Consider the following 13,389-nt stretch of genomic DNA (forward strand, 5'->3'; position numbering starts at 1 on the left):
CATTCACCATATTTTTTTAATCACACCTTGTATCTGTGCTCCTATTAAAAGCATTATAGGGTATGTTTGTCCTATGGCCTTGTCTATATTCTAGCACAGTACCACATATCCCTGAAAGAATGTGGACTACAGTTTAAAACCCAGAAAAATGATGGCTCCTAACTTTCATTTATTGCTAAATAAATATCCATTTCAAAAGGTGTCATTTTCAGATGTCTCACAATTTCATAACAAACTGGTCTCAAAAAGTTGTCAGACATAAAATGACAGACTTAAATTTAATATAAATTAAGCAATACATGAAGGTTCATCCAGTTCAGTGATTTTTTTTAAGTAGGTAAATCTTTTTCTAGAAACCTTACATGGAAATCAAAAACAGACAGGGAACGGAGGCACTACTTCCATTAAAGCATCCTGGAAGGAGCCCAGCACCTTATCTATAGCGCTTATCTCTCACCATGACAGCTAGCCCTAAGACACATCTAAGGATCTACTGAAGAATGTTTGAAACCCACTATCTAGTTCACCCATCATGATTTACAGTGAGAAGCCCAGAAATGGTTAGTGACTTCCTCCAAACTGGTTGGCTGGATGATTCAAAACAAAAAACGAAACAAAATAAAAAAGCCCTGAGTCCAGGTCTCCTGACACCCATTCAGGTCTGCGATTCATGATGTCTCTCAAATTACAGTTAGTTTTAAGCATAGAATGGACACATGGATTTTTAATGAATTTGCTAGCTTCTAGGATATCTAATATATACATATCCTATCTGTCTGTGCTTGAATAAACATCTTGGAAGAATAATTTTCTTTTTATTAGCTGCACAGAAGGGCAACGTGGGGTATTTCTGTAAAGCAGAAGAATATGAAATCTTAAGATTGCAAAGCATCTGAATACTAGGTTCGATCCCAATCCTCCTTGGACCTATCTCTGCTCTAGGGATTTTGCCACTGACTAGTATCATATCTAATCTCCACCTCCTACATGATTTCAAACAAGCTAGAGAAAGGTCAGATTTAGCAATGGACAAGGAAAAAATTGAGTGGAGTAGTCTGTTAAAAATGAATACAGGGTCCGGCCCAGTGGCCTGAGAATACAGGGGCCGGCCCGGTGGCTCAGGCGGTTGGAGCTCCATGCTCCTAATAACAAAGGCTGCCAGTTCGATTCCCACATGGGCCATTGGGCTGTCAACCCCAAGGTTGCCAGTTCGACTCCTCAAATCCCACAAGGGATAGTGGGCTCCGCCCCCTGCAACTAAGATTGAACACGGCACCTTGAGCTGAGCTGCAGCTGAGCTCCCGAATCGCTCAGTTGGTTGGAGCGCATCCTCTCAACCACAAGGTTGCCAGTTCGATTCCTCGACTCTCGCAAGGGATGGTGGGCTGTGCCCCCTGCAACTAAGATTGAACATGGCACCTTGAGTTGAGCTGCTGCTGAGCTCCTGGATGGCTCAGTTGGTTGGAGCGCGTCTTCTCAACCACAAGGTTGCCGGTTCGACTCCTGCAAGGGATGGTGGGCTGCGCCCCCTGCAACTAGCAACAGCAACTGGACCTGGAGCTGAGCTGCGCCTTCCACAACTAACACTGAAAGGACAACAACTTGAAGCTGAATGGCACCGTCCACAACTAAGATTGAAAGGACAACAACTTGACTTGGAAAAAAGTCCTGGAAGTACACACTGTTCCCCAAAAAAATGTCCTGTTCTCCTTCCCCAATAGAGTACAAATGACATGGAAGTATTTTAGACAGTATCTGACACATTGTGTTATGGAAAACAAATGGTTTGAAAGAGTCAATTGAGATATTAGAAAATAAATGTAAAACAGGAGAAGAGGTGAAAATCTACAAGTTAGACACAAAATATAACTAACTATTAGATCAACTGAATTTCAATTTCATACCATTATCCTAATTCTACAACCAAGATGGAAGGGTTTCTGCACTGAGCTTAAGAATTAAAGCAGTTACCAAGCCTATCAGAAAGATTCTTCTCTAACTTCTCCCACGAAGATGTCTGGGACCCTAGAGTTGCTTGCAAATTTTCTATCTGTCGAAGTAATGGTCTTGTTGTTGATGAAACATTTTGACTCAGTTCTTGGTTTCGATTCTCCGCTTCCTGGAGCCTCTGAATCATGGAATTCATAAATTCATTACCGATGACACCAATAAAAACACTAGCAAACATACTTTATGAGAGATTTCTGGAAAAAATTATTTCTCCAAGATAGAATTACTTTTTAAACTAAATTATTTCTAATTATTCAATACTTAGAGTTAAGCCCCATAAGAGAGTGTCTAAATAAGTGCCTCTTTACAAAGCATTTTCTAACATAGACACCTTTTGATCAATTTAAAATAAGAGTATCATCCAAACCTCCCTGTAGTTGCCTCCTCATCCAAATATTTCTAAGTATTTACAAAAACAGATCAATCTGAGTTGTATTTTCTCTCCCTTTTCCTATGTATATTCACTGACTGAAAATTAAGAGTAGTGACATAAAAACTGGCCACTAATTATCTGCCTCATAGTAATCAAACACTGATAATAATTAATAAATCACCTATTACAAATGAAAAAACAATACTGAATACACAATAAATCTATCATCATAAAACTATTTTCTATAAAACAGAATTAGGGTTTTTCTTATATATTTTTAAGGTTCCAACTCTGACTTTATTAACATAAGCCACAAAAATATAGCAAATGATAAGTATGGTAGCAAGCCTCTCAATTCTATGAACATTATTCTACCGAGTCATTTTTTTATTTCTAGGAAAACACACCTAGGATTTGCGCTTAGGAAAACACTGACAGTACCTGCTGGAGTTCACTGACTTCATGTCGTAAATAATCCTCTTTCCTGGCAGCTGCTTGTTCTGCACGTTGCAGTGCCAGCCTAAGGTCCCCTACCTGTGTGAGGAAAAGCAATACACTATCACAAACAATCTCAAACATTAGCTAGAACTTCTTGCTAAGTACTTATTTTGTGTTTGTGGACTTATTGTTCATATGTAATACTCTACACTATCCAGTGAGATTTTACATATATGATTCTCACACATCCCATTCATCAACCAATTTCAAAACTGTATGTAAATATGTGTGTACTTAGGAAAGCACTCTGTGAGGCAAAAAAAAAGTATATAAATACTTAGAAGACACAGTCACTGCCCCACAATATAGGAGGAGAAACAATGCAGCCATAAATATTTAGAGCACAAGGCAGAATGTGATAGGCACTCTGAGTTATACATACACATTTTGAGAATTTACTCTGTGAAGTAAATCTCTAAAAGCATAAAAAGATATTCCCTACACTGTCAGCTAGATTAGCAAAAACACACAAAACACGAAATATTCTAAATATCCATCAGTAGTTAATCTATTTTTGCAAATGTTGACATAACATGAACATACCCATTAAAATTATGATAAATGTTAAGACATATAAAAATGTATGATTCAAGGCCGGCCCGGTGGCTCAGGCGGTTAGAGCTCCATGCTCCTAACTCCGAAGGCTGCCGGTTTGATTTCCACATGGGCCAGTGGGTTCTCAACCACAAGGTTGCCAGTTCAACTCCTAGAGTCCCGCAAGGGATGGTGGGCTCTGCCCCCTGCAACTAAGATTGAACATGGCACCTTGAGCTGAGCTGCCTCCCGGATGGCTCAGCTGGTTAGAGCACGGGCTCTCAACTACAAGGTTGCCAGTTCGATTCCTCGAGTCCTGCAAGGGATGGTTGGCTGTATCCCCTGCAACTAGAAAACAGCAACTGGACCTGGAGCTGAGCTGCGCCCTCCACAACTAAGACTGAAAGGACAACTTGAAGCTGAACGGCACCCTCCACAACTAAGATTGAAAGGACAACAACTTGACTTGGAAAAAAGGCCTGGAAGTACACACTGTTCCCCAATAAAATCCTGTTCCCCTTCCCCAATAAAAAATCTTAAAAAAGTATGCTTCAATCTTAAAAGAAAAAACTATAAAATAATATATATAATATCAAGTATAAAAAAACTGTACACGGAGAAACGGACAAGAAGGTAATACACAAAAATGACTTGTAAAAGATGATGATTTTATGAATGGCAGTCCCATACTCTCTATCTCCCATTCTCCCAATTGTTCTTTATTACCATTCCAAGATATTTTTAATTTAAAATATTAATATTTTCTCTATCCCAGTGATAAGAGTAGCAGAAACACAAGGGGTATATGGACCATAGTGTGATTTATAATACCAAAATATTGAAAACAACCCAAATATCCGTTAATAAGATCTGACTGAATAAACAATGGGATATTTACACAATGAAGAATTATAACTATAAAAAAGGAATTTTTTAATAAGCTCTATGCTCTACTATGGACTGATCACCAAGACGTTTTATTTAGTAAATAAAACAAGCTGTGAAATACTATAAATAGTAAACTATATTTCATGTAAGAAGGATCAGGGAGACAAAAACAAATATGTGTATAAGTGTAAATTTGTGCATGTATATGTGTGGGGGGTATATAAGTAAATGTATAGAAAATGTATATTTTCTTGCATTTACAAATAAGAAACACTGAAAAAAATTAACCAAACACTAATCAAATGGTTACTCATAGGCAAATAAAAGGAATGGGGGAGAGGCTAAATTGGGAGCAAATATTGTCTCAGTATATTACACTTTGAAATCATGTAAATGTTTTACATACTCATGCAAAATTAAATAAAAAATGCATTGGGGTCGATGAGGAGAGAATAGTCTTTTTAACAAATGGTGCCAGAACAACTGGGTATCCACATGCAAAAGGCCTAAATGTGAGAGCCAAGACTATAAAATTCTTAGAAGGAAACAGGTGAAAATCTGCATAACATTGGGTTAAGCAATAGTTTCTTAAATATAACACCCAAAGCACAAGCAACAACAAAAAATAGGTAAGCTGGACTTCATCTATTTAAAAAACTTGCGTGCATCAAAGGACACTACCAAGAAAGACAACCTGTACAATGGGAGAAAATATTGGCAAATCCTACATCTGATAAGGGTCTAGTATGTAGAATATATAAAGAACAATAAAAAGACAACCCAATTTAAAAATGGTCAAAGGATTTGAATATTTTAATAAATTTCTCCAAAGGAGAAACATAATGTCCAATAAGCACATGAAAAGATGTTCAGCATCAGTAGTCATTAGGGAAATGTAAATCAACACCACAATCAGATACTTCTTCACACCCACTAAAAGGGGCACATTGGAAAAAAAAGACTAACAAATACTGGCAAGGATGTAAGAAAAATTGAAACCCTCATTATGTTGCTGGTGGGAAGGTAAAATGGCGCAGCTGCTGAGGAAAAGTTTGGCAGTTCCTCAAAAAGTTAAATACAGGATTACCATATGACCTGAGGACAAAAATCTAAAATAGTTTAAAATATATGTTCACATAAAAAATTGTAAATGTATGTTTATAGCAACATTATTCATAACAATAAAAAGTGGAAAAAACTCAAAATATTTTGTAAGACAAAGCCTGACAAATTTTGGGTTTCCTCCTTCATCTGAGATCCATGGAGTTACATGGATTCTCCTGAAATTATCAGCAAGGTTTATTATTTATCTGCATATGTGCACTTCTCTGGTAAGAGGGTCCTTAGCTTTCTCGATGTTCTCAAATAAGTCTGAAATTCACAAAAAATTAGGCAATACTGTTATAATGTAAGCATCATTTTAACAACAGTTTAAAAAAACACACAACTGATTAAGTTTGGTATAATTCAACATTCTTAAAAAAAAATGCCCAACAGGATTATAGATGCCCAGCATGGTATAACACATGTACCAGTAATAGGTCTGATTCAAACTAACTAATGGATTCTTTAATATGCAGAAGCCCCAAGATTTAAAAGATTAATTCAGTACCCATTGCTTACTTGAATGGCTAATGTTTCTTGCTGCTGACGGGCTTCTTCTTGAACCTTCTCTAGTGCTGCGGAAAGTTCTTCTTTAGCTTTCCTTTCCCGATTTAGAACAGCTTCCTGTGCCTCACTATCCTTTGCAGCATTGGCTTTGTGGAGATCAGTAAGTTCTCTTAAAAAATTAGATTGATAAGTTTTATTTAAAATAATACAGTTAATTACATGGCCCAGGTTATGAAGTTTCCATGTAGATTTCCATGGGCTCTACAGAATGGGAGAGAATTCACCACGTAATAAACACTGACTGCACTAAGGACTCTTTTTATTGAATTTATTTTGAATACTTACAAGTTTGTACATAGCTCAGTTTATAAGTGTTGTTACTGATAATAGAAAAAGGGCTTCTTCCACATTCCTATTACATAAGTTGCATATTTGCTTATTTTCTTACTTGTATGCACTATCAAGAGCGGCCTGAATACTTCTGTTCTTTTCTTCAAGTTCATTCATGTCTACTTGAAGTCGGCCAAGATCCTTTTCTTGGTGTTCAACCACAGAATTTAGTTTTTTAATATTTTCTCTATGTTGTTTCTCAACCTCTTCTTTGCCATCAAGGACCTATATTATAAGAACAGACAAAAGTATTTTTCAATAAATAATATCATGGTAAAATAACTGTATTCCAGGATCTCAAATGTTAGAATAACAAAGAAAAATCTTAACATTCCTCTAATAAATTGTTGGAAACATCTTTCCAATAGGATATACCCCAAATAAATCATTGCAAATGTTTTATAAACCGTAGTCAACTGTTCATATAATAACTGTATGTAGAAAATGATCAATATTCACCTGTTTTAAATGTTGTAACTCTTCTTCTAGCTCTTTAACTTTTTTCTTCAGCTTTGCAATAATATTTTCATTTTCTTTGTCTTTAGCTCTTAATTTCTTAATGATGTTAGAACTATGCAGTTGCTGTTTTGAAAGTTTTTCTCCTGGCAATGGCAAAGAGAGTATAAATTCAAATAATAATGATTCCCTAAGAACTTAAACAGAATATTTTATCTAACTAGTGACATAACTGATAAGAATATTTTCAAAATCACAATACTGTAACCACTATTGTTAAACTGATTTGAACAAGGATCATCAATGAAGGCTAAAATTACTAGGTGGAAGGATGGTGGAGAACAAGAAAATGTGGTGTATAAAGGAAATGTGGTGTGTGTGTGTGTGTGTGTGTGTGTAATATTATTTAGTCTTAAAAAAGAAGAAAATCATGACATTTGCAACAACATGGATGAACCTGGAGGACAAAATAAGCCAGACATAGATATTGCATGGTCTCAGTTATATGTGGAATCCAGAAAGTTGAACTTATAGAAGTAGAGAGTAGAATGGTGGCTACCAGAGGATCGGGGGATAGGGGAAATGGAGAGATGTTGGTCAAAGGGTACAAAGATTCAGTAATGCAGAATGAGTAATTTCTGGAGATCTAATGTACAGCATGATAACTAAAGTTAAAAATACTGTATGATACACTTGAATTTACTAAGTAAGTAGATCTTAATAACAAAACTACATGAAGTGACTGATATGTTAATTAGCTTCATTTTGTAATCATTTCAAAATGTATACGTATATCAAAAAATCATGTTGTATACCTTAAATATATGTAATTTTTATTTGTCGATTATACCTCAACAAGCTGAAAACAAAAAATTTAGGAGTGAAATATTATGGTATCTGTCACCTACCTTCAAATGGTTTGGAAAAAGGGTAGTAGTGTATGTGTGTGCAGAACGATATAGAAAAGGTGTGACCAGATGTTAATTAGCTGATGAATCGTGGTAATGAAGTGACCAGTTATTCACTGTAATGTACTTTCAGCTTTGGGTCTTTCAGCTATTAAGTTTACAAATACTTCTGGGGGATACGGAAGCAGTATGTAAATATTCCTGTTTTCTCTAAAAAGAGGTTCATTAAGCAAAAGAAAACATTAGCCCCTGACTAAATTACTAAATTCCAAAATAGTGACATTTGATATTAATATTTTTAATAATTTTTTAAAATAATAAAACCATGCACTTAGGCTTCCCCTTAGTCTTTAATGTTGTAACACAAGGCAGTTACTGACTTCAAGATGTCTTGAGATAATGAATTTGTGTTTTATCAACTCTTCATTATTCTATTTTAGTGCTTAGATCGTGTTTTATAATATCTTTGTACTTATATTTCCCTGTCATTAAACTGTAAACTCCTGAAGGACAGAGTGTGTTGTATTTACTATTGTATCAAACACAATACCTGACATACTAACTGTGAAATATTAGCTTAAATAAATGAAAAAGAAAAATTGGGTAAAACTTTTATAAATGAAGTGATTGTTTCCAATTGTTTCTCAAACATTTACTCTGGAAATTCACTTAAGTTCAATGATTTAAACACAGAAATGTTCATCCCACATTATCTGTAACATTAACATTTTAGAAATAAATATATAACATTAGGAAAACAGTAACACAAATTATGGTATATTCATATAATGGACTTTAATTCAGGCATTAATAATGGTATCAAAGTATTTAACGGCATAGGGAAAATGTAAAAGAAAATTTGCAAATTAGATATATGATCTTAATTATGTTTAAAATGTATTAAAAATACATTTAAAAAAGACTAGAAGAAATTAAGAGTTCCTTACAAAATTGGATTATGGTCTATTTTTTCTTTCTTCATACACTTTCTGTAACTTCAAAAATTTCTGTAAGCAGCAAGTATTCCTTTAACTAGAAAAACTTTAATTAAGAAAAAAATCACTTTTTCAAAACTACTTTCATATGATATTACATAAAGAAATTAATTAGGTGTCAATCTGTAATGATTTAACTCATGAAGGCTCTTTAATTTCTATAACTCTGCTAATTATAAATATTTTCATAAAGTGCTTAATAACAGAAAAATTAAAACATGAAAATGAAAAAGTCACTATCAAATGCCAGAACAATACAATAATACCATATAATACCCAAACTAGAGATTCAAATACTACATAAACTCCAGAATTATAACCTTCAAATACCATGTTTAAATGACAAGCTCTAAAATCCGTTACAAGCTTTCTTCAAGGAAGCACAAACTTCTATGTATTTTTCAGGGAGTTATTTTTTTACCTGTCTAGAAACAAAAAGCTACGTACATGTATCTCTGCCTCTATATATCTTGCTCCCCATTCTTCCACAAATTGTCACCTACTATTTCTGAGAGTTAAGTCCAAAACTTCCTTGCTTCCAATATTTTTTATTAGGAAGCCGCAGCTAGTTATGTGGCAAGTATTTTTCCTGTTTTTACAATATTTTTCATAATCAACTAAATACGTACCTTCTTCCATTAACCCTCGGATCTGCTCATCTTTCTCTTTCAAAAGGTCTGAAGTTTCACTACTATTTAATCTAGTCGCAAGTTCTTCCTTTATACTTTTGATTTCCTAATTAAAAGGAAAAAAAAGGAATGTAAATACCATAAAGAATTACTTCCATTTTGGGCACATTTTTTCAATTTTTTACCATATTCAAAGAAGTTATTAATAACCACATTCTTGATAGGAATCCATACCTTTTATTCTGTTAACCTGAGTTTATTACCTTGGTTAATTAAGACTAAGGAAACAGCTTTGAAAACAACACAGAAAACCTGAATTCAGATATAAACAGATTTTAATATGGAAATTAAAATGAGAATAAGTTAAATTTCAATAACACTTCTAAGTATCTCTACATACATTTTCTACAAGCATTATATTTGGAACACCATTTCAAACAAACAGTACGTATCTCGTTTTTCACTGTATTTCTTTGCCTCATTAAAACTCATTGCACCTATTAGTATGTTATGAAACAATTATATACAGTTTGATCTACTTTAATAAAGCAGAGATTCAGCAGAAACATGTCAAGATAGTTTGTCTTTTAAAACTATAATGGAGAAGTATGGTGATGTGAAAAATGTTCTTTGATTTAAAATTTAGTTTTAAGAGATGCTCTTAAACTAAACAATAACTAAAAACAACTAACATTTATTAGGTATTTAAACCATACTTTGTATCCATTATTATTTAATCCTCGCAACAGTCTGATGAGGGAGACACCTGTATTACCACTGTTTCCCCGAAAATAAGACCCAGGCCAGACCATCAGCTCAAATGCGTCTTTTGGAGCAAAAATTAATATAATCCCTGGTATTATGTTATCCATGTTATGTTATGTTATGTGATATATTATATTATATTATATTATATTATATTATATTATATTCAGTCTTATATTATATAAGACCCGGTCTTATAGTAAAATAAGACCGGGTTTTATATTAATTTTTGCTCCAAAAGACGCATTAGAGCTGATGGTCTGGCTAAGTCTTATTTTCAGGGAAACAGTATTCAACTACACAAATAAGAAAACTAATACTCAGAAAAATTGAGTAAATCTGAAGTGCAGGGAGCTATTAAAGTGGTAAAGTTATGACTTAAAACCAGGTCTGTGAATCCCCAAAGTCAATGCTCCAAACCAGCCACAACACTGCTATCCATTTTCTATCAAAATCTGATTCATACATCAAGGTCCAGCAAGAATGTCGTATCTTCCATGAAACCCTCTTCATTTCTCTGGTCAGAATGCATCCTCTACGATACCATTCCAACTGCTATTCATCTCTATGTATAATTTATTTCATTCTGCCTCATTTCATTCCGCCTCGTACTATATATTGTTGACATTGTCATCTATCACTAGAACAACAAACTTGTCACTTAAGGTAACCTTAGTTGGTTACCAATTTCTGAAATAGCCAACTGTTAAAAATTATACGAATTAGAACAATGCTTCCCCAGGTGTGATTTTGCTCCCAATGGGACATTTGGTAATGTCTGGCAAAATTTCCAATTAGCACAAATGAGGTGGGGATGGAGGGGTAGAAAACGGGGAGGGAGGGTGATATAGTCATCTTGTAGGTAGGAGCCTGGGATGCAGGTAAACACCCTACAATGCACAGGACAATCTGATACGACATAAAATTGTCTAGCCCAAAAGGTCAATAGTGCTGAGGTTGAGAAATCCCATATTATAATAAAACAATATTATGTTTCCCAAGAGTCACTACCCATTAGAAATTTTTATTTTAAAATTATTTTGACTTGAAGAAGTACATATATATAATATGTTTAAAGTGGTAGAAAATAACAAATGACAGTAATGACAAATTTTATTCCCATTTAGATTTAAGTGCTATTTATTTTGATGGAATTATCATTTACAAGTGATTCTATTATACCTGAAATTTATGTAACTTTACTAACAATTATCACCCCAATAAACTTTAATTAAAAAAAAAGTTAATCTAGTGATCCTCGCTATATATCTTACAAAGACTTACACAGACAAGTAAGCTGACTTTTTAAAAATATCAAAACCTGTAATTGTAAAGGTATTGAAAAATTTACAATTTAAGTGTTAATATGCTACAGTATCCTTTTACTCTTACCTCTTTTTTCCAGTAGCAAAATAATATGATAGCACTCCTCAAAACTCTATGTCTCTACAGAGTTTAATTAATATATATATTTTAAACTTCCATTACCTTTTTAGCAGCATCTCTCTCTTTGCAGGCTAGCTGAACTTTCTTTTCTGCTTCTGCAATTCTTTGAGTAAACTCATCTTTCAAGGAAGAAATGCTGCTGCTTTCTTCTTTCACTCTGAACATTTCACTAAATTTAAAATAATACTGACACTGAGAATACTTGTTTATACATTGCAAAGGTAACAAGATGAGTTCAGTTTTCAACACATACCTTACAAAAATAGATCAGTTTTAGGCCTGTTTACTTTTCAGAGAAAAATTATTTGCTTAATTTATTTTTAAATACCTCAAAGAAAACCATTAGTAATTGAAAATGTCACAATGTTTGATATGTAAAATTAAGAAAAAAGTAAATAAAAATGTTCATATTTGAATCATGTCACCTTTTACCAATCACCTCCTTAATGAAAACAAATACCATGGTACCTCGGTTTTCGAACGTCTCTTTTGACAAACATTTTGGTTTACGAATGCCATCAATTTTATGGCTCTATGGTACCATTAGATAGTAAAATTCATGTTAACTTTGCAGTTTTAGGGGTTGATTTTAAAGGTCTGGAACGGATTAATCCATTTTGCATTACTTTCTATGGGGAAACCATGCCTCGGTTTTCGAACATTTCAGAACTCGAATGGTCTTCTGGAACGGATTACGTTTGAAAACCGAGGTACCACTGTACTCAGTACTTTTAAATATAACATCACAGCTTTCTTTAAAGACATGTTTTAAATCTCTAATACTAAAAGGTTACTAATAATAAGTAGAAAAAATTTATTGGTTTTTTTTGCAAAACTCCTCTCTTCAATGCCAAAGGTAATGTGGTAAAGATAATATGAAGAGAAAAGTAATCTCTAAGGTTAGAATTGAAATGCTATTCAAATTTCAATAATTATAAACAAGTTAAATTAAAAACCACTTTATTTATTTATTTATTTTTTTTACAGGAGGATTTTATTGGGGAACAGTGTGTACTTCCAGGAATTCTTCCTAGTCAAGTTGTTGCCCTTTCAATCTTAGTTGTGGAGAGCGCAACTCAGCTCCAGGTCCAGTTGCCGTTGTTAGTTGCAGGGGATGCAGCCCACCATCCCTTGCAGGAGTCGAACCAGCAACCTTGTGGTTGAGAGGACGCACTCCAACCGAGCCATCCAGGAGCTCAGTAGCAGCTCAGCTCAAGGTGCCATGTTCTATCTTAGTTGCAGGGGGTGATGCCTACCATCCCATGGTCGAGAAGTCGAACCGGCAACCTTGTGGTTGAGAGGACGCGCTCCAACCAACTAAGCCATCTGGCACTGGCCCATATGGGAATCGAACCAGTAGCCTTCGGTGTTAGGAGCACGGAGATCCAACTGCCTGAGCCACCAGGCCGGCCCTAAACACCACTTTAATTTAAAAAACATTCTTAGAAGATAACCAAGTGTAGATAACCAAGTAAAATGTGTAAAACAATTCACATTTGCAAAATACTTACTCTTTCAGATTATCATAAGCTTCTTCTAAAAGTGCTTTTTCTTTACTAAGAGATAATAACTGAGCTTCCCTTTTATCCAGTTTCTCATTCAGAAATTCAACTTTCTAGATAAGGAGAATACACAAAAGTCAAACATTTAGCTTTAAAAGACCATTCTTACATGCAGGTGATGAGTTCAAAAGGTAACCTAATCACTATAATCGATAAAACAGCATCATCTCTTAAAAACGATTAAAAACAATATTGGAAACACAATAAATACAATACAACAAGAACTCATACACAGATGGTAGGGGAGTGTAAATTAGTACAACCACACAGCAGGTTGGAGTATAAATTAGTAAACTGCTTTGGAAAACCACCCGACAATATCTA

General features: G+C 34.3%; 1 protein-coding gene across 1 annotated transcript in view; it reads right to left on the reverse strand.

Moving 5' to 3' along the window:
* The window catches only part of TMF1 (TATA element modulatory factor 1), a 29,621-nt gene that overhangs the window by 10,741 nt on the left and 5,491 nt on the right, over window positions 1-13,389 (reverse strand). Inside the window, exons 3-10 of the mRNA XM_019711727.3 lie at window positions 13,015-13,118; window positions 11,546-11,672; window positions 9,293-9,398; window positions 6,764-6,906; window positions 6,363-6,529; window positions 5,927-6,083; window positions 2,825-2,917; window positions 1,972-2,128 (exon numbers count right to left, since the gene is read on the reverse strand). Coding sequence (XP_019567286.2) covers window positions 1,972-2,128; window positions 2,825-2,917; window positions 5,927-6,083; window positions 6,363-6,529; window positions 6,764-6,906; window positions 9,293-9,398; window positions 11,546-11,672; window positions 13,015-13,118 — 1,054 coding nt within the window. The remainder of the gene's footprint in view (window positions 1-1,971; window positions 2,129-2,824; window positions 2,918-5,926; window positions 6,084-6,362; window positions 6,530-6,763; window positions 6,907-9,292; window positions 9,399-11,545; window positions 11,673-13,014; window positions 13,119-13,389) is intronic.

This window comes from Rhinolophus sinicus, chromosome 5 (assembly GCF_057876585.1).
Source record: "Rhinolophus sinicus isolate RSI-liver-muscle chromosome 5, RSI-T2T, whole genome shotgun sequence".
NCBI classification, from domain to species: Eukaryota; Metazoa; Chordata; class Mammalia; order Chiroptera; family Rhinolophidae; genus Rhinolophus; species Rhinolophus sinicus.